Source organism: Tyto alba, unplaced genomic scaffold (genome assembly GCF_018691265.1).
Source record: "Tyto alba isolate M040663 unplaced genomic scaffold, T.alba_DEE_v4.0 Super-Scaffold_6, whole genome shotgun sequence".
NCBI classification, from domain to species: Eukaryota; Metazoa; Chordata; class Aves; order Strigiformes; family Tytonidae; genus Tyto; species Tyto alba.
Window position 1 is genome coordinate 11,760,137 of NW_024881327.1, and position 27,257 is coordinate 11,787,393.

At 37.3% G+C, this 27,257-nt stretch overlaps 1 protein-coding gene across 3 annotated transcripts in view; it reads left to right on the forward strand.

Annotated features, from left to right (window-relative positions):
• The window catches only part of CCSER1 (coiled-coil serine rich protein 1), a 452,482-nt gene extending 425,789 nt beyond the window's left edge, over positions 1–26,693 (forward strand). For all 3 annotated transcript variants that reach the window (XM_042808390.1, XM_042808391.1, XM_042808392.1), the window contains 2 exons: positions 18,854–18,931; positions 26,403–26,693. In XM_042808390.1, coding sequence (XP_042664324.1) covers positions 18,854–18,931; positions 26,403–26,483 — 159 coding nt within the window. In that variant the 3' untranslated portion in view covers positions 26,484–26,693. The remainder of the gene's footprint in view (positions 1–18,853; positions 18,932–26,402) is intronic.
• The last annotated feature ends 564 nt before the right edge of the window (positions 26,694–27,257 follow it).

Consider the following 27,257-nt stretch of genomic DNA (forward strand, 5'->3'; position numbering starts at 1 on the left):
TGTCCTCCATGTTTACACATCTAACATTCCAGTCTGCTCAGCTTTCCTATAAAGTCTGAGCTATGCAGGCTGCTTTGCTAAACACAGAGGAGTTCTGGGAGTGGGGAAGGTGTAAGAAAGTAGGGTGAAGATCGGTGCCATGCAATGTGGTGGAGGCTCCACTCCTCTGCTATTAATGTGACTGAGAAGTCCTGTATTCTAGGTGATTTCATGGAGTCCCAGCTACAGGAACAGACCTAGCTGCAGGTTCACAGCTGGTTGCAGTATAGCTGCCTGGAGTTTGGCCACATGGAGAAGCAGAAATGTCCTATGTGAGTCAGTGGTTGGAAGATAAAGCAGGAAGTGAGGGGCATCGCCTGACCTTGTCTTAAAAGTCTAGGTGCACATTTAGGCTATAACATGAAGCAAATTGTACAGAGTTTGTAAGTTATTTTGTGATGGAGAAAATGGGTGCTCCCCTTGCTATGGAAAGAAAAAAAAAAAAAGTAAAGAGGATGACAAAGATTCCATGTGTTTGTATTTTCATGTGTCAAGATGTTCTAAGACCATAAAAGTATCAATTCAAAGTTAACTTCTGCAGTTAAGTGAGTTCCATTTTTGTCCTCCCCATGACACCTTTACTTCTTCAGTAAGAACTCTGGAGAGGGTGCCAGCCCTGGCACTTTAGCAGCCAATTGTTGTGACTGCCCCTGAAGCTGAAGTTGTTGTAATGAGGAGAGACCTTGGATTTAAGGGTCATGTGTATTGGAAGCCAAAGTCTAGAGGGAAGAGCAAAATCTCTCACTGGCAGATAAAGAACAAAGGTTGTTAGTAATCTGTAGCAGGGAAATAAAGGACCAGAAAAAGACACAAGTAAGGAAGAAATAGATCTGCTTGGAGAATATATGAGTGGAAAGAAAAGAATGCAAAAAAATGCTTACCTCAAATCTTGTGCAGATGAAGAGACAAGAGGAAGTGAACTTAGCTGAACTGAGAATTCTGTGTCAGGAGTTTAGCTTTGTAGCGTTTGGGTCCTATTTATAACTATCCTGATCATAAAGAAGTTGTAGGGGCAATTTGTTTGGCTTTTTTGTGGTTGTGGTTTTTTGTTTGGTTTGGGGTTTTTTTGTTTGTTTGTTTTTGTTTTGTTTTTTCTTTTGTCCCTATGAAAGTTTCTGATGCATATCAGTAGTGGAATAGGCTGCACTATTGGGTCACTTTCTATAACCAGGTAAGGATTACACACACTACATCAGCCCAAGCAGGAAAAGCCTCAGTGGCACCAACTGAGCCTGTGGGAGAACAGCTGTTGGGCTAAAGGTGGTTGTTTGCACATAGTCCTCTTATAACCCCAGTTTGGATATTCACTAATGGTCTCTTCATGTTGCCTGTTTCCTTTGCTGTGTGTGTTGTGTGTAAGTGCTTGACTAGGTCTCTGCATGGTGCCCTTTCCTCCTTGTTGATAGTCTATGTAGTCATCACCATCAGAACTGGTAAATATATAAAATAGACAACATGGAACATTGTAGTCTGAGCAGCAGGTAAAACTTCACAGGTGAATGGAGCTGAGCTGAATATCTAGGATCAGATGCTACGGAAGACCTCTGTAGTGCCTCATGAGAACAAGCTAAGACTAAGATAGAAATTAAATGCACTCAAAAGATCAGAGATGAAGAAAATTCATCTGTTTGTAGTATCTACCATAGTTCTTGTGGTAGAATTGGAGACAGGCTGCCAAAAACCATTAAGTCTTTTACAGGTTGGATGCAGTTTTGGCACTTCAAAAAGTAGTCACTTTCTTCACTTTTGCTTGTGTGCAAATTCTGATAGGAAAGCAAATGCTGTCTTTGTAATTGATGCTACAAAAGTCAGTGTATACAGAATAAACTAAGCATCTCTTCCTAAAAATGTTGAACACCACATCACTTTTCAAGAAACTTGCCACTCTTTTGACATAGAGTGGTGCTTGTGAATAACAAGTCAATTTTGACTGTGGTATTTCTTGAACATATAGCTAGGATAACCTGAAAGTTTAAGAAGACCTACTTGATGACCTACTTGAGAAATTCTGTGGAACTCATGAAAAACTCAGCTATCTTTCCATAAAAGACTAGATACATCTACCACTTCTGATAATATCCATACTTTGAAATTACATTTGTTCAAATAATTGTTGTATTTTCAGCTTTCCTATTTAATGTTTTATGTAATTTGTAAATAGACATGTGACGGCCTACAGTAAATGTATTGTTGAATTCAGAGAAATGATGCTTTCTGTTACCATGAATGGAATAATGTGCCATAAATGTTGAAGATATGAAGACTGGCAAACTTTCTGTGATTATCAAATATGCAACAGTCTAAACCAGTTTGTCTATATACACCTGACTGAGAGTTCAGTGATGTTCTGAATTGTTGGTCTGTTGAGTGAGGTTCAGTTTCAATAAAATGTATAGGGAACTGTGAAACAAATGGATTGATGCCCTCATTAAAAAAAAAAATAAAATAAAAAAGCTTTCTTCTGATTTAAGTTCTACAAAACCTGTTTAATGAACAGAGCAAAATCAGATTTTTACTTACTTTATTTTATTAAATCAGTAATAAATAAAAATGGAGACAGAGCTTTTTGCACAACTTACGCTTAATGATTGTAAATGCTATCTGTCTTACCGTGATTCCTAAATCCACAGATACCTTGTTACAGTGGACACTGCAGAAAGTTTCTGGAGAAAACAGAAATCTGAACCAAGTAGCAGCAGTATGGTGTAGAGACACAGGTTGTTACCCTACCCCAAGTTCTCACAAGTAAATTCGAAATTGCTTTTGCCACTAGCTTTTGGATGCACTTTAGAGGCTCTTGTAGACTGTCTTCTCACTTCTGCTTTAATAAAATGCCTGTTTAATTATCATGTTTTCTAACTTTGGTTCAGTTTGAAATTTTGAGAATTGATTGAGCACTGCCATACAGCTGCCAATTGAGTGCAGCGTTATAGGTTAAAAGAAGTTGTTTGTTTTTTTTTTTTTTAGATTGAACAGATGTTTATTGTATTCTAAAAATGCTAACCAGTACTTAGTCCCTGGCTAATGCTGTGCAATTGCTAAATATTTACAACTCAAGAACAAACCATCTAGTGAGCTATTTTATGATGATACTATTTGTTCTGGCAGAGACTTTTTTTCTAACATGACATCATTGTGCATTGATAAAATCACCCATGGATTGTAACATTGACTTGGTACCTTTCACTCTACAATGCCCATTAATTTTGGTTACTGAAATATAGCCTGTTCCCCTCCCATCCACAACCCACCACCTAATCATATAAAATATACCCTTATTTGCCACATTAGTCTTTGTCTATGGTAATCTTTTTAAATTTTTTTCCTATGTCTTTAAGTATTCCTGATTTAAACTCTGGATTCTGGATCTTCATAGTTACATTGGGGTTTGCATATAAAAATATGTAGACAAGTCTTATTTCTCAAAATTGGTAACACTTTGTAGACTATTTTTATAATGCCCAGTTTGAAAATACATACTGTTGTTAGACCACATGGTAAATGTTACTGAAATGTAATCACAGAGATTACTATTTTCTTTGAGCTTACATGAGTGTGCTAGAAAGTTCTCCCCAGGATGTGCCGTTCAGTAGCTTTTGCCTGTTTTTATTTTTTTCTTAGCTCCTAGTGCTACAAGCTTAACTGAAAAAGTAGGAAAAATCTACACAAACTATCATTCCATTATTAAGAAACAAGAAATAACTGGATGAAAAGTAGAAGTAACCAGTTTTCTTGTCCACTGAAACAGTATGAGCTGGGTGTTTGGGAGGCTGATATCTCCAAGAGTGGATTTGGTTTAGGCTTTAGAATACGAAATAAGAAAAACTGTCCTGGGACAGTGCAAGGGTTTATCCAGCCCTTCCTTCGGCCATCTGTCTCCAGTGGTGGCCACAAGCAGGTGCTTACAGAAAAGCTGGTATGTGAAAGCATGGGATGTTTTCATCAATGCTCTCCCAATCCGTCACTTTGCAGCTCAAGGGAGCTCCTGAACCGCTTGTTACCTGTTTATTTGTTAACCCCCCAAAGGATCTCTGTTGCTTACTTGTTCAATACAATTTTACAGTGTTTGTAGTTTTATACCTCCATCTTCTACTTCGGTGATTCATTGCCTCTTTTCATGTGCCTAGTTTGAAAGTGCTTTTGTTTCAAAGCTGTCTTTATTGGTTTACATTTACAGATCACAGGGAGTCCCTGGTCTTCAACCAACAGGCAGGATTCAGCTCTCTTCTGCATCTTTATAAGATACTATAGCATGTAGTGTGTGTTGAGAAACAAGGCATCTTCCTAGGCAGCGCTGGCTTATCTGGAAGCAGCGTTTACAAACAAATCCTTTTTTGTTAGTAGGCACACATTATGAGCTGAGACAGTGCTGGGGAGCATTAAAGAACACTTGTAAAAATTTTAGCAAAACAATTTTATCAACAATAGTGTACCAACAGGCTGATTATGAGCCAATAAAGAGGGTTTATTTGGTACACTGAATTTATGTTATAGTATGATCTGACTATTAATGTTTCTTAAGTGCCATAGGTTCACCTTCATCTCTTTTCACTTCTTGTTTTCTGAGGCAAAATTAGAATTTATTCCTCTTTTGTCTGAAAAACTCTATAAGATAGTATCAGTGTGTCGCTTTAGACTTGTATAATGTAATTCTTTTGCTTTTATGAATATTTAGTTCAGGTTGTTATTTCCCCTCTTTGAACAATTTTATGTGACAGCTGCTTACGGTCATGATTATAAGTCGTCTTTTTGGTTCCATTATAGCAGTATTATGGGGACCATAGCAATATGTTTTGCTTATGATATATGTCACTGGAAAATAGAGGTCTAGTCACCATTTCCTTAAAGTGAGGAATTGTATTTTTAAAAGGGTAAAAAAAGCAGAGATCTTTCTTCAATACTCTTTCCTCAAGGTCCTGTAATGCTTCTAGAAATAGTAAGAAAAAGCTTATTTCATATTCTTTGTGCTATAGCTTCTTGTGCATATGCATCATACCAAAAACTATAAAGCAACAGTTTCTTTCCTTATACAGTATAAGAATTTTTAGTTTCTTCTGCAGATGCTTAGAAAAGTACAACATTTATATGGTGATGAAAGTATTTTTCTACGTATTTCAGTACTTTCATTAATTGAAATCAGAATGTCAGCGCTATACATGCTTGTCTGAGTTCCAGCATCCCACTGATTTGCTGTAGAATTCCTAACAGTCACACAGCTTTCATGAAGTCAAGCTCCCATCATTGGGAAAATTTCTGAATTAATTAAAGAAATGTTTGAAAGAATAGGAGATTGATATTCTTCTCTCCCATCTTGTGTTGGAATGTTACTGTGTCATAGTCTGTCCAGTATTACAAAATATACAAAGGCACATCTGGATTGCTTTGGTATTGTAAAAGTGAAAGCAAATTTTGTTGTCCCATCAAAGCTGTTCTGCTTTGGCAAAGCAGTACAAAGCTGCTGAACATTACTAGTGAGCATTGGTTAGATGTGCAAAAGTATTTGTAATACCATGATAATGTATATTAAAGCATGTTGGTTTTGTTTTAAGGAATAAAATATGATGCACTTTGCATTTAATTTTCAGTGTCTCGAGGTGAGTGGCTAGAGTGGAGGGCATGAGTGATGAACCTAAATTCACTGTAAAAAGGTATCTACTTTAATAACTTTTCAGTGTCAATTACTGGCAAAACCCATGCTGTGGCTTCTCCTGAGAGCAGGTTCACAAAGGGTAAAATGCCTTTTGGTCCTTGCTTAAGCAATTAATTTCCTAGGAAAAAGTCTTTACAGTACATCTGAGAACCTAGTGTAGTGACTGAAGCTTTTTCACAAGCAGAACCACTGAATCCTATTCTGTGTATGTCTCCTCTGTTTCCCTGTAATTCTTCATGCCCTGCTTTCCCTATAGAGTCCCTAAGCAGCCTCCTGGGCTCCTGTGACCTGGGCCGAAGGCGCTGCACAGGGTGACTGGCTCCCAGCTCTCTGCCGGCTGCCTGGCTGGCTGACTTGGAGCTCGACGCTCATGCTGAAGCCACTTGCCAGCTTAGGCCCTTCGCATCTGTCCACACAGTGACTTTCACGAAGCTTACAGAAGCTTTAATTTTCTAACTCTGTTGGTTGGACTAGTTAGTGTTGACCATTGTAATAAAAAATCATCACTGATGAGTAGATGGGCAGGCAGCGTGATCACTTCCCGTGTGTACATGTCAGTATGCACACAATGCACTGCATATGAGCGCAGGACAAAAGCAAGTCACATCGTTGTCCTATTCTGGCAGTGCTAAACCCAAGCTGATGCTTCTAGCAAAAATACTTGCCAAAATGTACAATTAATTTATTGAGTAATTGGCGTAATGTCACACAGGGGCAACTCAAAAAATGGCAGCTGTGGGTTATTTTCGGTACTGCTAGATATATTTACAGTGATGCAGGATTCATACATTGTTGATATCAATGAATAAAACTGCAGCCTTATTTATCACAAAGATTGGTACATGCTTTTGTTGATTACCATAGTGTCAGTAATTATTTGATTTATATGATTTTTTTTTTTTTCTATTCGTTTGAACAACAAGTTATCAAAATCTGCCCCATGCAGTTGTTGCTGGGATGACTTTAAAATGACCATTTGGTTGTGTTTGTAGTGTATGCTTCTAATCCCAAAGTCGTGAATCTCATTCCTCAGGACAGCAAGCTGTAAAATTATTGTAAATGCTTAGCTGTGTGAGGTTTAATTAATGCCAGAAGCCTTCAATAAACATCAGTTGCAATTTGGAATATGCTGAGTTAATGATTCCTGCACTCTGGCTTAATGCACGTGCTGTTAAATCTACGTGCAAAGTAGCTGGTGCTGACATTAATCACATCCCACGAATGTCCCTGCATGCACAGAGGATAAGGAAACCACAAATCAACAGAAACATTTTAGAGGCAATCCATTTAAGCAACTCCAGTTAGAGGCCTAAAGGACAAAGTGCGTAACGTTAGCATTTCACATGATAGAGAAGAAAAACAATGAAAAGTGAAGGGGCACCTTTGATACTTTCAAAAATTAATAAACTTCCCTAAGTAAAACTTTATATTAAATGTGTTGCAGAATCATCTGCTAGTTATTGCTACAGGATTTTCATATGGCTGTTATCTTGTAGTATGTATTTGTTTAACCAGAGAGTTTTTTCCTTCAGTGATTACTGATAGTCACCAAAAAAACATGGAAGATGTTATGGAAAGAAAAAAAACCTTTCAAAACAGCTGTTTGGAACAGACTGTGAAATTCTCTTCATGTACCCATCCAGAACCTGGCAGCATTTAAAATCATGTATGCCGTGAAAGTGATAAATGTGGTTGCTATAAAAAAGGGATAAAGGAAGGAAAAATCCCAAGGTTATAAACTATGTGCTTTCTTTGTTTGCCAAAGTTGATAGGTTTGTGTTCCTTTTCATGTTAGTTTTGCGTTTGTGTGTCAGCAGAACTCTGCCAGCTGAATCATGAGCATACCAACTAGAGGCAATGTTGTGGCAATATATTTTAATGAAAGTAGAAGTGCAGGAATAATTTATCTAATCCACTTTGTCCTAATCTAGGCTCTTGGAAGAACTAATTCTTGCTACGCTATGAAAAAGGTAGTGTGTAACTCCCACAAGGCAAATACTTGAAATAAGTATGTTTATATCCTTGTTTAAGGTTTAGGATAGTAATTTTCTAACATGCAGTTCTTTCTAAAAAACCAAACACTGGTTTGCTTGGCTTATAAGCAATTTAATTAGAGACTTTACATGTCTTGTCTCCATTTTCAGCTAGTAAACTGAGGAAAAGCACAACTTAAATGCAGTAAGACCTCATTATTCTTGATGATCAAGTATTTTACAGCTGACGAGTTAACAATTGCTGTGTAAAAGAACAGTAACCAGTTTCACATCTTCAGTGGGACTATTTAATACTGTACAGTTAAGTAAATGAAAGCTGTAACTGAAGAGCTGTAACTGTAACTAACACTGCCATATCTGTGATGTCCACAGAGAAGAAAAAGCTGAAATATTGTGAATCGAAGATCTGCAAGTTGGATCTTTGAACTTGAATGTGTAGTCCTGCTTTGAAGTAATCTTGCGTGTAATTGTACCGAATACTGTTCACTGTTGTGGGACCTGAGTAGATAACTGAGCCCGGAAATTCATATCTAAATATGTGAATATGTTGAAGTTTAACAGTGTGAAGAAGACTGCTTTTGTGAATAGCACATAAGATTTGGATCTATGCAGTGCTCTATAACTCTGAAGGTGACTTCATGCATGACCTTGAAAAATAAATCCCCTATTGATTATATTTCTTCAAATATTTGTGGGAAGATTGAGTCAATAGCATTAATATTTTTGTGTGTTTTGCTGCTGTAAGTCTTGGTGTCCCTGCATCACAATTTCTGATTTATCAAATTGGGATAATATTGTCTCCTAGGCTTGTCTGTTGGGCGTCTTATATTTTGGGACAGTATTGTATTTGTCTATGTGGTCCTAGTGGTGGTGTAGCAGTCCTAATCTTAGGACATACAGGTTGAGAGAGCACTAATTCTTTATTAGACAAGCTACTATAAAAATTAGGCTATCTTTCTGGACATTAGGATGCAGCCATAACACAAATTAAGATTAAAAGACAGTACTTTATTAGCAGTTCAAAACTACTTGTAGAGGTAATTTCTGCATGAACGACTCTGCTTTATGTGTGTTGTGGTTTGAATTCAGAGGGCAACTGAGCACCACACAGCCACTCACTCCACCTTCCCCCCAGCACTGAAAAGGAGAAAATAAGCCAGGCTTGGGATTCAAGATAGGACAGGGAGGGGCAAATCACCCATTATGGTCATAGGCAAAAGGCAGACTCGTTATGAGAAGAAAAAAAGAACATACATTTATTACAGACACTAACAACACTTAACAGAGTAGGACAGTGAGAAGCATTGCCACACGTTGAGAACACCTTCCCCCCACCCCTCCCTTCTTCCCAGGCTCAGCTCTGCTCCCGATATCTCTACCTCCTCCCTCAGCAGTGCAGGGAGAAGGGAATGGGGGATGCAATCAGTGCTGCTGCTTCTTCCATCTTTGGAGGGAGAGCGGTGGGGGAGAGGGAACTTCTGGAACCTCCCCCTGCTCCATTGTGGTCCCCCTCTCATAGGAGACAGTCTTCCACAAACTTTCTCTGACATGAGTCCCTCCCACAGGCCACAGCGTTTCCCTAGCTGCTCTGGCGTGACACCAACTTTCTCTAACTGGAGTTCCTCCCACAGGCTGCAGCCCTTCCCGGGGTGCTTCAATATGGGACACCTCCACACGCTGCAATCCTCCCAGCACCAAACTAAAACGGTTGGGGCTGCTTCTTCCCCCAGCATCTCATCTGACTTTGAGGATAGCCACCTTAAGTGGCTGTATGAGGCCCCTCACAGGCCATAAATCAGTGTCTGCTCCACTGTAGATCTTCATGGGTGGCAGGGGGGGCCGCCCTGCCGTCTCACCACAGGATACAGGGGGGTCTCTGCTCCGGCACACCTCCCCCCTCCTTTCTTCCTCCGTTCCTCCACTGACCTTGGTGTTCACGCAGCTGCAGCAACTCCTCCTCACAAGTCCCACTGCCCGTCACCACGTCCCTTCTTAAATACGTTATCGCAGAGGTGCAGCTGATTGGCTCGTCTTTGGTGCAGAGGCGGGTCCAACTTGGAGCCAGGGGAGCTTCAAGAAGCTTCTCACAGGGGCCACTGCTGTAGCCCCCTCCCCTGCTACCAAAAAAACCCCACCACTCACTCAAACCCAGGACAATGTGTCAGCCTTTTGAAGGTTTTTATGACTGCACTACTGATTGTTTTTTCCTTCCCTTTCAGTTAATTTCTCATTTTTTTTTAATTTTTGTTGTTGCTGGGGGGAGGGGGTTGTTAGGGTTGGCATCACTTGTTATGGCCATGTGTGTGACATAGAGTGTGACAATATAAATTTCCTATTGTATTGTAGTATTCAAAGCATTCATGGCCACATCTGGGTCATATACAAATGTGTGACGTGATTTTTTTTTATTTTAGAGGTGTAATGACTGGAAAAAGTTCCTCTATACTTCCAGTGATGTGTGTAGAGAAACTTATGTCTTAGAGTAGTATTGATTTATTATGGGAAACATAATCAGTAAGGAAGTGACTACTTGCTATACAGCTTTACTGAATGAGTGAATGATAGTAATAAATGATAACCAGGTATTGCTTTAAAATTTTAATGATAAATTCTAATACCACCTGGAAATTTAATCCTTTACTTTCTGTTGATGCAACAGATAAAACAGGAAATAATCACGATACATTTGTTTTTCGAATATAAATCCCTGCAAGAAATGCAATGTTATTTTTTTAATACAGCTTAAACAGATATCTGCCACTTTTTAATGCTATGTTTTAAAGCACATTCCAAAGATGCTTTTAAAAAATAAAGCTAAAAGCTCAGGTATGCTTGAAAAATCCTTATCCTGAAATTCTGTGGTGGTCTCATGTCCCTGTAAACATTTAGTTTTAATTTTGCAATACGTACACAAGTGGTAGTGGTAATGTTTGGAATAATGGTCCGGTCAAGTAAATAAGAATCAGAAGATATAATTTTTAAGTCTCTTTTCCTGTCTCTGGCATACATCAGCTCAGTGGACTAGGAGATTCACTTTTTTGTGTTTTCTGTTTCTGATTAGATAACCTGTGCTCTCAAAGCTTGGAGTTACCTTTTTATTGGTAAGGTCATACAGCACTCAACAAAACAGAAGAATTTTTCTCTTCTAGAGCTTGGGTATGGAAAGTTGAAGAAACATGATATTATAAGGATTTCAAAACTTTTTTTAAAATTATAGTAATAACCCTCTCTGGCTAGGATCTAGTAAACCTTTGCATTACTGTGAGTAAGGCTAGCTGGCATGACTATGGTGGGGCTTGTAATTTTATAAAGATTTGAAATCTTCCTAAATATGGTTCATCCGAAAGTGTAATCATTTCATAATAGTTATTTGAAATTGGTTTTTTTTTTCTTTAAATGTATTCAGACTTGGCAGTAACTAATTATTAGAGTATTGCAAACTGCTTGGAGACAGGCTTGTACTTAGCCTTTCTTGACTCACACCTGAATACTGTGTTTTAATTGAAATCAGAGCAGAAGGAACGTCTTTCATTCCAGATACCATACTTAGTATATGCGTAGGACTTTGCCTTTGTGTTTTACAAAAAAAATATAACGTAGTAACCGAAAAGCTATTTTGGTGTGTATGAGAGTCCTATGTGAAAGCTATGAAACATTCATTGAAATTCCATGTTGTTTTGGTTTTCACTGTTTACCGTGATTTGACAGAAATATAACCCTCAGTGAAACCTCTATTTATGCATACTTGGGTGCATTCCCACCAAGTTCTCCCTTGTTTTTCTCCTGAACGATGGGCTAATCCCCTTGGGGATGATCACACCCATTCACCACTGTGACTCCAGACTGATGCCTGTAAATGTTTTGTGGCTTTTTAGCACCTTAGTTCTTAGTACTTTATCTGCTGAGTGTTGGACCAAGCTACAGCTGTGTTCTTAGTCTGTGCTCAAGAGTCAGCTGGGCTTTTTACTGGGCTTCACAAAGTGCTTTCAAGTGTGATGTGATTCATCTGTAACAGAGTTTATCACTAGAGCTATGCTTTATATGTTACATTTTCTTCCCAAACTGAGACTCAAACCAGAAGGGACTCAATTTCTATGGAAATTGCTGTCATATAGGCAGTTCTGTAGCTTACTATAACCTGAAAATTAGATAGAATAGATGCTGGAGAGCAGGTTTTGGTGCTACTTGTTATCCCTTTGCTCTCACTGCCTAACTGCTGCTGTTGACTAAGTTTAATCCCAAAACACATCAAAATTAAGAGGTTTAGCATTTTTATAAGTCTGCTGAAGACAAGCTTTTCTTTCCAAGTTCTGGAGCAAATATAAGTTGTGATTTGCAGTGGGGTAAATGCCTGAAGCATGGTAAACAATTTAATGTAGGTTGTAAATTTGACTGTAGTACTGATGCTGACAAGTGTAGGCTGTTTTGGCTGAATGCTGAGAGAAAACCCAAACAAAACTGATTTATATCCATGAAGTCCTACAATAATCTGTACAGACTATAGGAGACTGAGTTTTAATCATTTGAGTATGAAGAGATTTCAATGCAAAAAGTTATGAGATTTTTTTTTAATGTAAGTAAGAATAAAGGTGGAACAGCTGTTAGGGAAAAAAAAAATCTTTTGTATGTTATCAGCTAGACAAAATAGATTCCTTATTGATGAAAGCCACAGCTGTACTGGCTAACAGACTTCTGATTTCTCCAATACAGCTGGAATGGTAAGTTTCGCTGTTTGATTTAGTATAACTGTTCAAGGTAAATTTCAAGCATTTTCTTTCTGGAATTTGCAATTAAATGAAGCACCACAAGTGGTCACCGTGCTGTCACTGATAGAGATGTGGGTAAGAGAATGGTCACAAAAAATAGCTTTGACCTTTTCACAGTCAAAGATATGAAAATGGTTTTAGCTCTCTTTTGTTCAGAGAAGGAACATTGTAAAAAGCCAGTTGTATGTTTCAAGATGTACTAACCTACACTGACTCTCTAAATATAAGTAGACTGGTAGTAACTGACTCCATTTTTTTATCTAGCAGCTGTCTTAGAGTGAAGATTAAGTGCATTTTTCACTTACTGTTTTATCTTATATTTCACTTACCTATTTTATCTGTAATGTTTTCACATGCATGTGATCAGCTGATGCCTGTTATATTCCTATTTCAGTACATCTCAGTGACTTATTACAAATATAGTAATAAAATAATAAGTATATAAATAATGACACTCTTGTACTAGAGGCAGTTTGAGATATAAACTACATGTGAACTTATTCCCATGTGAATGAATGGCTTTATTTAGCATAGACTAATGCTTTTCATTAGATACTTCAGTTGGTAATCTCAGTAATGTAAGCAATAGCGAATGACGGAGAAAATGTCCTTCCACATAGTTTTTATCTGTCTTTTCCTCCAACACACATGTGTACATGAGAGAGAAGATTTGTGATGAATGTTGCTGGCAATGTTGCTACGGGTTATCTGACTTGAAAATTGCCAACAACTCTTCTTGCTTTTTCACTAATTAGGATGAACCCAGGGAATGGGAATTTTTCATACTCTTATCCCTGTCAACTTGCAGGTGAACTCAATCCTATTTATTTTACTAAGAGGGAATAAGGGAATAACAACACACAGAAGTGTAAGAAAATATGTTAATTTATGCTCTATTTTAAAAAGTCACCTAGAAGTACTTTGTTTGTCTGATCTTAAAAATCTAAAAGTATCTCAAAAATAAATAATTTGGTCCCTTCTTGATCTTCAGAGATGTTCCTTTCACGGGACCTCTTAGATGCTTAGGGGGCCTGAGCATATGATATTCCATGGAGAGGCAAAGGCACCTGTTTTGTTCACCCTGAAAAGAAGACGACGGTTAAGGAAGGATCTATTTACAGTTATTTAACTAACTAATATCTTACAGAGAAGGCAGAGCCAACTCCTCTCAGATACATGTAGTGAAAGGGCAGAAAGCAGGTGGATGGGACTATTTAATCTTCTGTGATTCTATGAAATATCTCAAAAGAAAAATGAGAGCATTAAGGAAGCACCTTATCCTGTGGTTTGACTTTCTCAAAATCCTTAAGTTTCAACATAGGCTTATGAAAAAGCTTCTGGAAGGCCATAGGGTGCAGGCTATGGAGCTAGTGGTATGAAGATGGGTCACCTATGGAAAAAGTCACTAATTACTCCATTTCACTAGGAAGCCTCTGAAAGAAGATAACTTTGGTGCTTTAAAATAGCAGGAAGGTCTCAAAGAAGTATCAGTACTTGAAAAATTGCTTTAAAATATTACTGTATAATAGTAACTGTCTCCAGGAGTAATGATGTGATGGCAATTGAAGGCTGCGATGGGAATATATGTCTAGGTAACTTATTCCTTTGTTATGAATTAATGTTAAAGCATGCTTGTAAAGATCTTTTATTTGGCTGATTTGATACAATTGAGAAAAAGGGACAGGTCTTTAGTTGCAAAGGTCCTCTCCATTACCTGGACACCTGGAAGTTTGCCAGTCTTTCCCATTTGTATTAGCTTAATAAAAAGCAAATAAGAGATTGCTTTCCTTTTCAGACTGCCTCTCACTTAGTGCCTTAGACTTTTGCATTTGTGGCAGCGCTTGTTGTCTATTCCAATGCTAAAGACCAAAGTAACCATGCAGACTCAGACATATCAAACAGCATGCTAGGGTAACACATTTGCAAAAGCAAAATTAATTGATACCTGGACATCAATTCTTTTAAAATTACTATTCTTAGTAAGATTTGTGAAAAAGGCAAAGGTGCAGATCTCCTTCGATCAATCTTTGTTCGTTGGAGAACTTGACCTCCCTGCAGAGGGTTTTTGGCTGTATCTGGGATCTGCGTCTGGCATGTTGTGATGTACGTGGGTAGGAACAGTAAATCTATGGCCAAAAGCAGACAGTGTTGTAAATGTGAGAAAATGCTCAATTGCCAATTAGTAACAGCTCAGACAGAATGCGTTGTGAAGCACTTTTTATTATGTTCTTGCAAGACCGGGCGCCCCACCAGGTGGACGCGCCCAGCAGCCACCGTGCGATGGTTTATATCCCTGTCTCCGGACCACAAATTCCCTCCCCTGATTCCTCACTGGTTGAGTACTACAGGGTGTACAGGCTTCCCGAACTGCCGACCAACACGCCTCTTCATGTATGTGTTCATACGTCTCATGTTCATGGAAATGAACCTTGGCTCTCTCCAGGGTGGAGAAGGTAATATGCATGAGCTCATGACGCAAGCCTACTAAGATGAAAAGTTCAAAAGTTCAGGTTCCCCAAGCCTTTTGGTATCTCCATCCACCTAAAACTAGTTCCAAGTACTGTGTCATCACAGTTAACAAAAGGACCGATTATCTTCTGGCCACAGGCTAGGTGTGAATCGCTCCTCCTTTATCAGACTTGTTCTGCGAAAACAACACTCTTTCCTTCTCTTACATAAATATCTAGTAAATGTTGCCAAATATTTACAGTAGTTTATTATGTAGTAAAATAAAGTGTCAGTTTATACTTTTTTTTTGGTGTAGAGTAGGATTAATATCTATTGTTGTGTGAAGACCTGCTATGCTTTTACAGAAACAGTTACACTGAAGTTTTGCATTTATCTTGCATTCTGTAGTATGCTATACTTTATAGATATAAAATTCACATTACAGTGTAAAAATTTTTTTCCCAGGATTTTGCCACATTAGTTCATTATAAAGTCTGTCTATTGATATAGTTAATACAGCATGCAATTTTATTTAAAGTATCATCTTATAATTTTAGGAAGTGGTTTTTTATTAGAACGTTTTCTAGTGGTTTTTGATGTTTAAAATTAGTAAAATTATTTCATACACAGAAGTATGTCTTTTAGAACAGCTACATTACTCTGGCAACAACAATTCTAGAAATAAAGTAGTACAAGTTAGGAAAACATAACTGAGATTAAGTTGAATGATTTAAGTGTAAGTAACCTCTTCCAGTCGTATGCTGTTTTGTGACAAACTGTAAGTTTTCTACATTATTGCATAGAAAATATTTATGTCTGTGATTTTAAACTTGTCATGGACTTTTATTGCATCACTTGAAATAAGATACACTATTATTATATTTAATAATTTTGAAAAGAATTCATATTATGAGGGTTTTGCATAAACACAGTTGAAAGTACTCTTTTTGTAGAGTAAAGAGAAGATACTGCTTGTCAACATGGACATCTTTAACTTCTGCTTCTGGTAAAGATGATAATAGCGAGTCAAAAATTGTGTACATTAAAAATGGATCTCACTGCATATACACAGTTAAATGAGCAGCTCACAGAAAGAAATGGATTTGATTTTTCCAACATTCCTAGCTTTCCCAGTTTAATTGGTTGCCTTAATGAAGGTTTTGATTTCTGTGTTTTTTTCCTGTTACTTCAAAACATGTATTTGTGTATCCACAGAGGAAGTTTAATATTGGTTTTGGTCTAATCATAATGTCACTTGAACATTCAGTCTTTGTGCATGTCTGGGTTTATAACTAGAAAATTCATGGAGCTTCCGAGTAGTAAAATACTGTTGTCTAAATAAGACAGTAGATGTATAACAATGTCTGTTTTCTAAACACGTGAGGATGCTGCGGGCAGTGGACTAGTAAATTCAGATCTCAAGAAGGTTAAGCTTTTCTGTTGGAAATGAGATAACCTTTGCTATGAATTCAGTTTTAACTCAGTAGTTACATCAGCAAGTTTGCTCACAAGTTGTCTCATACCAGTGAAGTGATCTGTCTGAATTCTGCTCCTTCCTCCCCACCCCGCCTTATTTAAAGAGTTGAAGTACTGGAGATAGAGTCATTTAGGTGGTGTCTTCTTCTTGCTGCTTATCTGCTTTTGGTCAAAATTCACTTAACAAAGTGATGTGCATCTTGTCTTGAATAACATTAGATTTTTAAAATATGTAGAAGAGATACTTACAAAGGTGTATTGGGTTTGCGTGGCAGGGTTTTGAGAGGGGTGGGGCTACAGGGGTGGCTTCTATGAGAAGCTGACAGAGGCTTCCCCCATGTCCGACAGAGCCAACGCAGCCGGGTCCAAGACGGACCCGTCACTGGCCAAGGCCGGGGCCATTAGTGACAGTGGTAGCACCTCTGTGGTAACATATTTAAGAAGGGGAAAAAAACCCTCAGGCTGCCCAACAGAAATTGCAGCTGGAGAGAGGAGTGAGAATGTGTGAGAGAAACAACTCTTCAAACACCAGGGTCAGTGAAGAAGGAGAGGGAGGAGGTGGTCCAGGTGCTGGAGCAGAGATTCCCCTGCAGCCCGCGATGAAGACCATGGTGAGTCAGGTTGTCCCCCTGCAACCCATGGGGGTTAATGGTGGAGCAGATCTCCACCTCTAGCCCATGGAGGATGCCATGCTGGAGCAGGTGGATGTGCCTGAAGGAGGCTGTGACCATGTGGGAAGCCAGTGCTGGAGCAGGCTCCTGGCAGGACCTGTGTCCCCATGGAGAGAGGAGCCCACGTTGGAGCATGGAGCAGGTTTGCTGGCAGGACCTGTGACCTCATGGGGGGCCCACGCTGGATCAGGCTGTTTCTGAAGGACTGCAGCCCATGGAAGGGACCCACGCTGGAGCACTTCATGAAGAACTGGAGCCTGTGGGAAGGATTCATGCTGGAGAAGTTAATGGAGGACTGTCTCCCATGGGAGGGACCCCACGCTTTGAGCAGGGGAAGTGTGACAAGTCCTACCTTTGAGGAGGAAGGAGCAGCAGAGACATTGTGTGAGGAACTGACCACAACCCCCATTCCCCATCCCTCCTGTGCCACTCAGGGGGAGGAGGTAGAGAAAATCAGGAGTAAAGTTAGGGGTGCAGGGAATGTGTTTTAAGATTTGGCTTTATTTCTCATTATTCTACTCTGATTTGATTGGTATTAAATTAAATTAGGTTTTTCCCCAAATCGAGTTTGTCCATGGCGGTAATTGGTGAGTGATCTCCTCAAGTCCTTATCTTGACCCATGAGCTTTTTGTTATATTTTACTCTCTCCTCATCCAGTTGAGGAGTGGGAATGATAGAGTGGCTTTGATGGGCACCTGGCATCCAGTCAGGGTCAACCCACCACAAAAGGAAAACACAAATCAGACAATAGCTGAAAATAATAACATTTCTTTATTTATGTCTTTATTTCAGTAAAAACTGAGATTCATTCAACTTGAGATTCAATTAACTTGAAATTAAATTTACACAAATTCTATTTTACTGTAATACATACCTGTTAGTAACATTAAAACATACTTTCGTAGGTCTTGAGGAATTTGAGTCAAAGATAACTATTGGATAAGTATGAATATAGCTGAAAAATAAAACTGAAGCAGTAGATAGGAAAACATAAATCAGTGCAGTAAAGGGCTTTGTGTTCTATATTCATGGAACCTTCCCCTCCTGTGTGCCTTTTCCTGCCTTATCCCATGTATTAACAGTTGTTTCACTGTATACTTTCTTCTGGAAAATAGTATAGTATATGTAAGGGCTTGATGAGGATCAACATTTCTACTTAGTGATGAGTTTCAAATGAAATATCAAAATGCTTTTTTTTGGTGAAGCATAATTGTGTCAAAGTGGCCAGATTTCTTTGCTCAAGCCTGTCCCAGCTGTTCCATGCCACACTTCAAAAATGATTGAGGTACAGAGGGACAAGGACAGGAAAAGCAGAAATCAGTACAATAACCAAGAAATCTTTAGGCTTTGCTAATGTGTTTGCATCAGCCAAGGGGAAAGTCATCTCAGTGTTGTGATCTTCAGTGGAGTTTGCATGTTGCTTAATGTTTCTTACAAAAAAAAAAAGTTTCTTTACTGTTGGAATGGTGCTGGTGTTAGCAAGAGTCACTGCTGCTCCTCAGTGCTTTGTATTTGTATCTGCTTTGGAAGAAAATAGCTTTGCGTTACACTCCAGGGTCATCCTTCTTGTGGGCCCAGCTCTACCGCATAGTTGGACTTCCCAAGCCTACTGTCTGTTTAAGAGAAAGAAAAATTGATAAAGGAAATAACAGTAAGGAAATCAACCCCTCAGTGAGAATAATACCATAATAAATCTATTTCCAAACAGCTGCCCATACATGAGTTTTGAACTTATCTGGATAATTGTAGCTGTAAAGCCCGGTGAGGAAAGACATGGCTCAGCTATGATATGTTATTTTGTTTTACAGGAAAAGGCCCAGTGCTTTCAGAAGGCTCTTGCCTCCCAAGCAGATAAATCCACGCAGACAGACCTCGTAGGCCATGATGTAAGTAGCTGTATCAAACAGTATTTTTTATCATCTTTGTGGGTGTTCAGACTTCTCTCAGCCTGTTTGCCTCTACTGCTGTTGTGTCCGTGCATTGATTTAGGGGGAATTACCAGAACACCATTCATCCTTTGCTCTTAAATGATTCTAAAATACCTTTTGAAACATGAGAATTACAACTACCTGCCAGCATACCAATGACCTATTAATTTTATGTTTAAAAAACAGCAACAGCTGAGAATTAGCATAAGTGAACGTAGAGGATATGTATTAGTGGATTGTAATTTTTTTTCAGTATTCATTTACAGACTTACTGACAATTTAATGAGGTAGTTATGTTTATAATCACCTTGTGCTGTCCAAATAATATTTGAATTTCAGAAGATAATGGAATAAATATAGTCTTGAAAAGTGACAATAAGATTCTGTTTCCTGAAGAGCATCTGTCAGAATTTCTACTGGAAAGTTAATTGATAGTATGTATCCTCATGCAAGAACATAGTCATGGAAGTTTCCTTAACTGTAGAAATAATTTTTCCCAGTTTTTTTAAAAAAGTATTCTATCTGTGGGACATTGGCTGAATAAGTGTAAAAGATTCACTTGTTTATATGATCCTTCTTGAATAATCTTCGATTAAGAATGCCACAATGTGGAATATTTAGCACGGTTCTCTTCTGTGATTTGAGCAAAGTCTAACAAGTCTTCTTACCAAAGACTGTTCTGCAAAATAAGGCTGTGGTTCTGCATTGGTGTATACCAACATGCTGCTTCAAATTTATAAAAAGAACACTGGAATTAAAGCATATTTTGAAACCTTCCTTTCAGTATGTTTTGTATCAGTGAAGCATTAAAGTTTTTCTTCTGAGTCTTTGGATAGTCTGCTGAAGATAAAAATATAGAAATTTCATATTTAATTCTGAAAAGTTCTTGAAGCAAACCACTTTGGTGTTTTTTCAGACTTTGAAAGCTGATTCAAGTCAGGAGTACTAACTTTTTTTTTTTTTTTAAAAAGTAAAATACTTTGGACAAAAATGTACTTACTATTTTTAGATTACCCAACACATGTGGGTTGGGTTTTGGGTTTTTTTGAGTGTTCTTTTATTTAGGGCAAATAAGCCATTACTTTACTTAGTGTACCTATCTGCACTAATTCCTTGTTCATGGACCCTTATGTGCTACTTTATCTGTGAAATAATGTCAGTTGGAATTTACTGAAAATGTGAAGTGTATATATTAATGGTGAAAATCCCATCATATTCAAAAATAATTTAAAACATTTTTGTATATTGCAATGCTATATCCCTTTCTTCTGGGACTAATTATCCTTAACAGCTACTTTATTACATCTTAGATGTTAAATAAAAGGCTTCCACTAAAAATGAGAACAAGCAATTTGTAGGGTTGATTTGGGTTTGGTTTTTCTTTTTTTTTTTTTTTTTAAACGGATATGATTTATGCATTTGGTTGTTCCCTCCCAAATCAAATATGTGGTATCTCATGCTGCAGAGATCCATGCTGTTAATGGATTTTTTTTTTTTCCTTTTACCAGTCTGTGTTCCCTTACAGTTTGTGGGAAGGGTATGTGTGTGTGTGGAAGTCTTCTGTCAATAAAGTAGATGATTACTGAGTCTGCAATAAGATTAGAACCCTCTCCCCCAAACAGATAGAGATTTCTGCTGAGGACTGAGTATTAGAGATAGTAATAATTTCTAACAATCCTTTTCTTTAGCAGCATTCTCTTCAACATTAGTGGAATACATTTTTCAACTTTTCCTGGTAAAATGACTTGACCATGTCATGGTTGCAATCGTATCTTTTCTTATATAGGGAGATGCAATGCAAGAACAAAAGGAAATGTAGAATGTTTTTGTATGGAACAACACATCCACCTGTATTTATCTTGTACAGAGTATTTCTGAAAATTGCATTGCAGTGAATTGATTACAGAGGAAGTTGAACTAATTTACAGGAATAAGACATGCTTACTATGATCATCCAGAAGGGAATTCAGTGAAGAAGAATGTGCAAATAGTGTTAATACTTTTCGTAATATTGATAAAAACTTTTGATCACTTCTTTATTAGATTGTGCAGCTTTTCTTCAAAGGATAGCTATTACAGGTAATGATAGATTCAGCTGTGTTTCTGTTGAAACCAAGTGGCAATTACATTTGTATTCCTTGTTTGTATATGACAATTTAAAGAGCAAGTTGTAACCTTGGCAAGTAGTATCTGTACATCATTTTATTCAGGATGTGCATAAGTGTGTATAACTACAATAATATTGTGCTAATGTGAAATTAAATAGAAAAGCACAGAACAGGTGATGAAATGCAGGTTATTATTTTTATGCCATTAGTCACAAATTCTGAGAATAGCATGCATTAAATACCTGAGATATCTAGTTTAACAGGTAAGCAGAAAATATAAGTTAATTCCATCATCACTACAGATTTTCTGGTGTAATTTAAAAAAAAAGTAATCTGTTCTATTTCTTCTTAATGCAACCTCAGAATATAATAATAAAGTGTTATAAAGTGGATAAAAGTGTTATCAGGGATTTGTGTAGCATTATTTCATCAATGTTGTACAAACATTGATACATATTTCAGAATGTAGAATTTCAGAAATCTTTAAGTTAGTGCTTTTGTGAATATTTTGTTTTATATTCTTTCATATTCTTTTGTTTCACTGTATAAACTTAATAGTTGCCTATCTGATTTGTTTGACTGCTGGACAGTGTCACCGGTAGTTGAGAGACTATTCTTTAGCAATGGAATTAATTTAGATATGTCGTTAAAAGTAAATGGAAGTTCTGACTTTGACTTGGATGAGGAATGAATCCTTTCATCCATAGGGTGTACAGTAGTGAAAAAAGGCTAGAGGTTAGTCTATGTCCAGGAAAGAATGGGTGAAGAATCAAACGGAAGAAATGTTCTTCTCTCTGTGGAGCTGCTCTGAAAATATTTAAATAGTGTTGACTGAGTGTTTTGGGTAAGTATTTGAGAAGTTACCAGAATGGAATTTAATATAATGTATTTTATGCTAGCAGATACAACATAATTACAGTCAGATTCAGGCTATCAAAATTATCAGCAAAGTTTGGATCATGCAATCTCCTGCAACACCTGTAAATTGTTGGATAATATTCTGATAGATTTCTGTGTTTTCTCCCATGCTGCACACTGAGATTTTTCAACTGAAATTGTTTTAGAGTACTGTGTTAGCAAGCAAGTGAAAGTTAGTCTGTAGCAGTAAAGATAATGTTTCTCATAAAGAACTGTTTGAACTGGAAGCACACTGCTGAATCTCTTTTTTGTATTAAAACAATCTAATAAGAAACTTAATTATGGAATTGAAATATAAAGTTTAACATAAGTTTTGATAAGGATGAAAAAGGTCTTCCATGATGAGAAATCTTAGTTTCCTTAAGTGATTAACATGACCACTTTGCTACTTAACTAAATAGAAAGTAAAATATCAAGTCAGCTGTCGTGTATTCAGGGGAAGGCATTAGATAGTAATCCAGGTTTCTGAGAGAGCTAATTGCTTTCTACCGCAGAATGTCAAGGGATCCCCACCTTATGATGGTCCTAAATTTATTCCATTTTCCAATATGTGTACTGAGAATCATTTAAAACATTTTGGGAGTCTTACAGGAAGAGCCATGTGCACAACAGATTGATGTGGGAGACTGCTAAATAATAAATGATTAATGTGTTTTAAATAATCAGTGCCAATTTAAGCTCCTTCACCTTCCTTTGTTTGCAAAGCTTTATTTTATTGAGAGGCCAAGGAATAATTTCTTCCATACCGATCAGGTTACTAAAACGGACCAGAAGATGAATAGATAACAGTCAGGTAGCCTTGCGAATTGATTACAGAATCATGTTGAGCAATATGCCTCCACTAATGGCTGCTAGCTAAATAGGTAGTCCTAAGTATCATGCAAGCATCACTCGAACACTGTACGACATGTGCCATTGGCAATGAGTTTTCATTAAAATGTCTCAAAAGCAGAATTAAATATAGTACAGTTGTCTATTTCTGTCACCAAAAGAAGTCCGACACAGCACCATTTTGTCAATCTTTATAAGATGAAAAGAATTTGTACTTAATTTTATTCTACACAGACTGGAAATTCCTAAGAGCTGACGCGATTTCTACAGTGTCCTTTCGGTGTTTGCCTTGTGCTGATACTACAGGTTTCACATCTCAGAACTGCTATTCTGTTTGATCTTTCTCTTTCATACAGAGAGCAAAGCTGATGTAAACAGGTTTTGAACTGGTCCTTAATTCATTCCCCATTTAATGAGAATCCTTTCCAGTTAGTGGTCCTTACGTTTTGTGTTATGCTTCTAGAGTCTCAGACAACAAACTTGTGTGGTATTACTCCCAATCTGCTTACTGTTTGATTGGCATAGTTACAAACAAAATTCACCTTTCCTTGGTGATCACCAGCATTGTGTTTGCAACAGTGCTGGGCGATACATAAGCAGGCACTGAGTCTAAACACCTGTACTACCATGCAGTATTAAGATTAATAGGTTTACTAATACATTTTTCAGGGTATTTGTTTTGTAGCTTGCTGTACATTACCTTGGAAAGTATGCCTCCATTTCCTTCTCAAAGCTGGGGCACCTCTTTCTGCAGAGTCCCTGTGTTTCACTAGGAGGGAGTGGAAGATGTGGAGGTGGATGCTCTGACTGTTGCCCTCCACCTCCCTTCTGTGCTCATCCTCCCCGGCAGCCAGCTCTCATGGTTCATGGATGCTGTGAGGGACCATGTTGCATTGTGCCCTCTACTTTAGAAAGGCAAAGGAATGGAATACTAAAGTGCTTGAACTTTGTGAACTTTCTACTTAAATCTATATATATTCCTCCTCACAGTATTGCATAGTTTGCTATAATGTGAAATGAGTTGCATTTTGCCACCTAAACAAGGAAATACACCTTGCTTCTGCCTCCCCCCCCACCCCACCATGGAGGCTGATGTTCACCTGTGATTGTATGTTACTACTAGATTATTTTTCTCCAGTTATTTCTAATTTTCTATCTGAGTTTGTTTTCTAACACATACAGTGAAGTAATGCAAACTTGTGCATAATACGTCTTTCTCTAATGCACAATTATTTAAAACAAAGTAACTACCTTTAGAAATCAAATAAACCATTAGCCATTTCAGTCTTTGTTTTGCTTGTACTTCTGTGTAACTATTCATATCTGGATATTGAATTTCTTCTTGTTGTGTTAATTCCTTTCCCACAACTTCCTCTAGTAATTTTCTCTTCTTCTCATGTTTGATTGCCTTTTTTTTTAGTAGACAGTTTCAAAATACCATTTCAAAATCCATGTGTGTTTTAGGATGACCTAGTTGTGCAAATGCTGTCAAACTTTTCATCCATATCAGTGAAATATGCTGAAACTATTTTGGTTTTAATGATGGCCTCCCACCAACCCTTACCAATCATATTGCCTCACCATCAAACCCCTCTGTCCTTGCTGTTTGAATTTCGTTTGGCCACAAAGTCATGAACATGAATGAATTGTTACACCTAGTACTGCTCACTACAGGGGTAAACGATTCAAGTTACCAGTGCTGACCTTGCCAGAGGATGCTTGCTTGTGCTCAGGGTTTGGTGTCTGTGGTGCTATAGAAAAAGAGATACAGGTTTTCATATAAACTTTGAAAAGTAACTGGGTTCTGGGACAGAAACTGAGACTTGCTGTATGGGAAAGACAGTTTTCCACTAATCACTTTAATTCTGCAGCTGATTATCAACAGGTATTATGCATTTAAATTTGCCATCTCTAGGAATAAAGAACAGTAAAATTTACATTCTGTAGTGGTGCTCAATTAGGATGAATGATCTTCAGTTTTGATTTGTTGAATGCAAGTTGTCTTCTTGCTGCTTGTATAAATAAACTGCATGCTGTTTAAATATTTGTAGTAATATGTGGCTTGAAGATATAATAGATGAGTTGTATTGCAGACCAGAACTTAGTCTTTGTATCCTTAAAAATATTGTTTTCCTGTAATATACTCTGCAATAACAGTGCTATGTTTTTCTTGCCTGTTAAGTTTTCCTTCTTTCTACTTATTCTATATTTCTCTGTCATAAACTTCTTCTGTTTCTGTATATGCAGTTATGCTGTTTCTATCTTGCTTTCAAAGTGCAACAAAATATGAGGTACTTAGAAATATTGACCACACTTACTGTCACTAACTTTTGCTTAGCTGTCTTGGAATGGGGGAAAGGAGGGTGTTTAGTTATTACTACTTATTCATCCTAGAAGTTTTGGTTTGTTAAGGTAATGGTTTTCCCACTTTCCTGGCTTTAGCTCCGTTACTGTCTTTTCCTTAGAGATCTTCAGAAGTTTACTTTTTCACTTAAGCATATCCATCTAGACTTTTGTCTCATGTCTTATTTTTACTTTAATTTCTGCGTAGTATTTGTGTTATTGCAGTAGTATATTTTCAGCATGTTATAGTTGCATTGTTCCTGTCATAGAGATGCTACCAGGCAGTTCACGACATCTCAAAGTATTAATTAACTGAGAAGTTATCCCTAGAATTAATAATATGTTTTTACTACATACACTCTGACCTATTACACTAAGGATAGAAAGGAGTAGGACACTGACAAAGAAGTCCTTTCAATAGTTTTTATTTGATTGAAATTAAAAAGCCTACCTTGTCCCACTAGATTATACCTTACTGACTCTGTTCATACATTATGCTGAATGCTATCAGTGACCTGTTTGTAGTGCCAGAGAATGGTTTGGGAATATCATAGTAGCACTGGAATCTTTTGAATTTTGTTCAAAAGAGTGAACCAAGAATTTAGTAAAGTGCATTCGATAACAATCAGCAATTCTGAAACATAGATTTGTTTTGCAATAGGCTTTGAGTATATTTTCTTAAAAATGGTAAAAACATAGATTCACCTTTAAGAAAAGATCAACAAGCGAAATTCAGAAATGAGGCATGGATAACCACTGTATTATAAAGCAAAGTGTACCATTTGTGTCATATTAGTACATTTAGAATGAGTGCTTTTTAATGCAGAATGATCTACTTACACGGTTTTATCATAACGTGGAAATGTTTTCGTGTTGTGTGCATGCTGCATGTAGATTCCCTCTATTAGCATAAACTAGCTCATTCTGGTGACCTTTTTCCTGTACAAACATGGCATCTGTTGTACATAACTGTTTTCTAACTAGAACTGTCATGCACAAGCTGACGAGTCAGATTTCTGGTTTTGGTTGCATTGTCACTTAATTCCTTGTTACATTGATCATTGATGTGAAAGAAGCTTTATTGATACATGCTGCCTGCATGACTGCATTACAGCAAAATGATCATTTTTCATTTAACTTTGTGTTGCCATTAAACCATGCATCTTTAAGATTTCATTTCATTTCTTTTTCTTTTCTTTTTTTTTTTTTTTTTTTTTTTTTTTTCAAAGGCCCTGTGGAATTCTCCATGTTCTGAAGGCTTAATTTACAAACCTATCAGCATCTCATTGGTTCCATCATTATTAAATTAAAAAACAACATCTGGACACTCTCCACTTACGGATTTAATTAAATACTGCTGTATATGAAATGAGCTGCGCGTTACCCTTACTGGCAAAATGCTACTACTTAATATAATATTTGTATTATCAACACTCAAACATGGCTTTTTTGGGCAGTAATATCTTCATTATTAAATATATATATGAATAAATTATTAGTAAGCTATCACAAAGTTATTATCTGAAATAAAACTTAATTATTCTTACCATTTTGTGCAATTAATCATCTATTGGTGATTCACTACAAGTAAGAAAAAGCTTCAGTGATGCTTTTCTCTGAGTTTGAAAAAATACATCTTCAAGGTCTGGAAACTTACAGAAACTATTAGTTTTTAAAAATCTGCCGGTTTTTTTTTTTTTTTTTTGTCTTCCAATATTAATACTTTTGTACCAGTTGTGAATACAGGTCAGTATCTTTCAATATGTGCTCTGTTTGATGAATGTTTGATGAATATTTGATGAATGCTCTATTTGAATCACACTTGAAAATTACATATTCATCAAGAGATGTTTTGAGGGGGGTTGGTAAGCTTTCACAAGGTCAGTATTTACCCAGCTTTATCCCAGGAAATAGGAGAGCTGATCCTAAAAGCATACACTCTGATTTTTGAATTTATTACAATCACAGCTTTATTCTACTTCTTATTTTCTGAGTACTCCAGCTTCTAAGAGACTGCTAAGACAGCACTGATACATGTGGGTGGAGTTAATATTGTGTTTGCTGGACATGACTGTGCTGCTTGA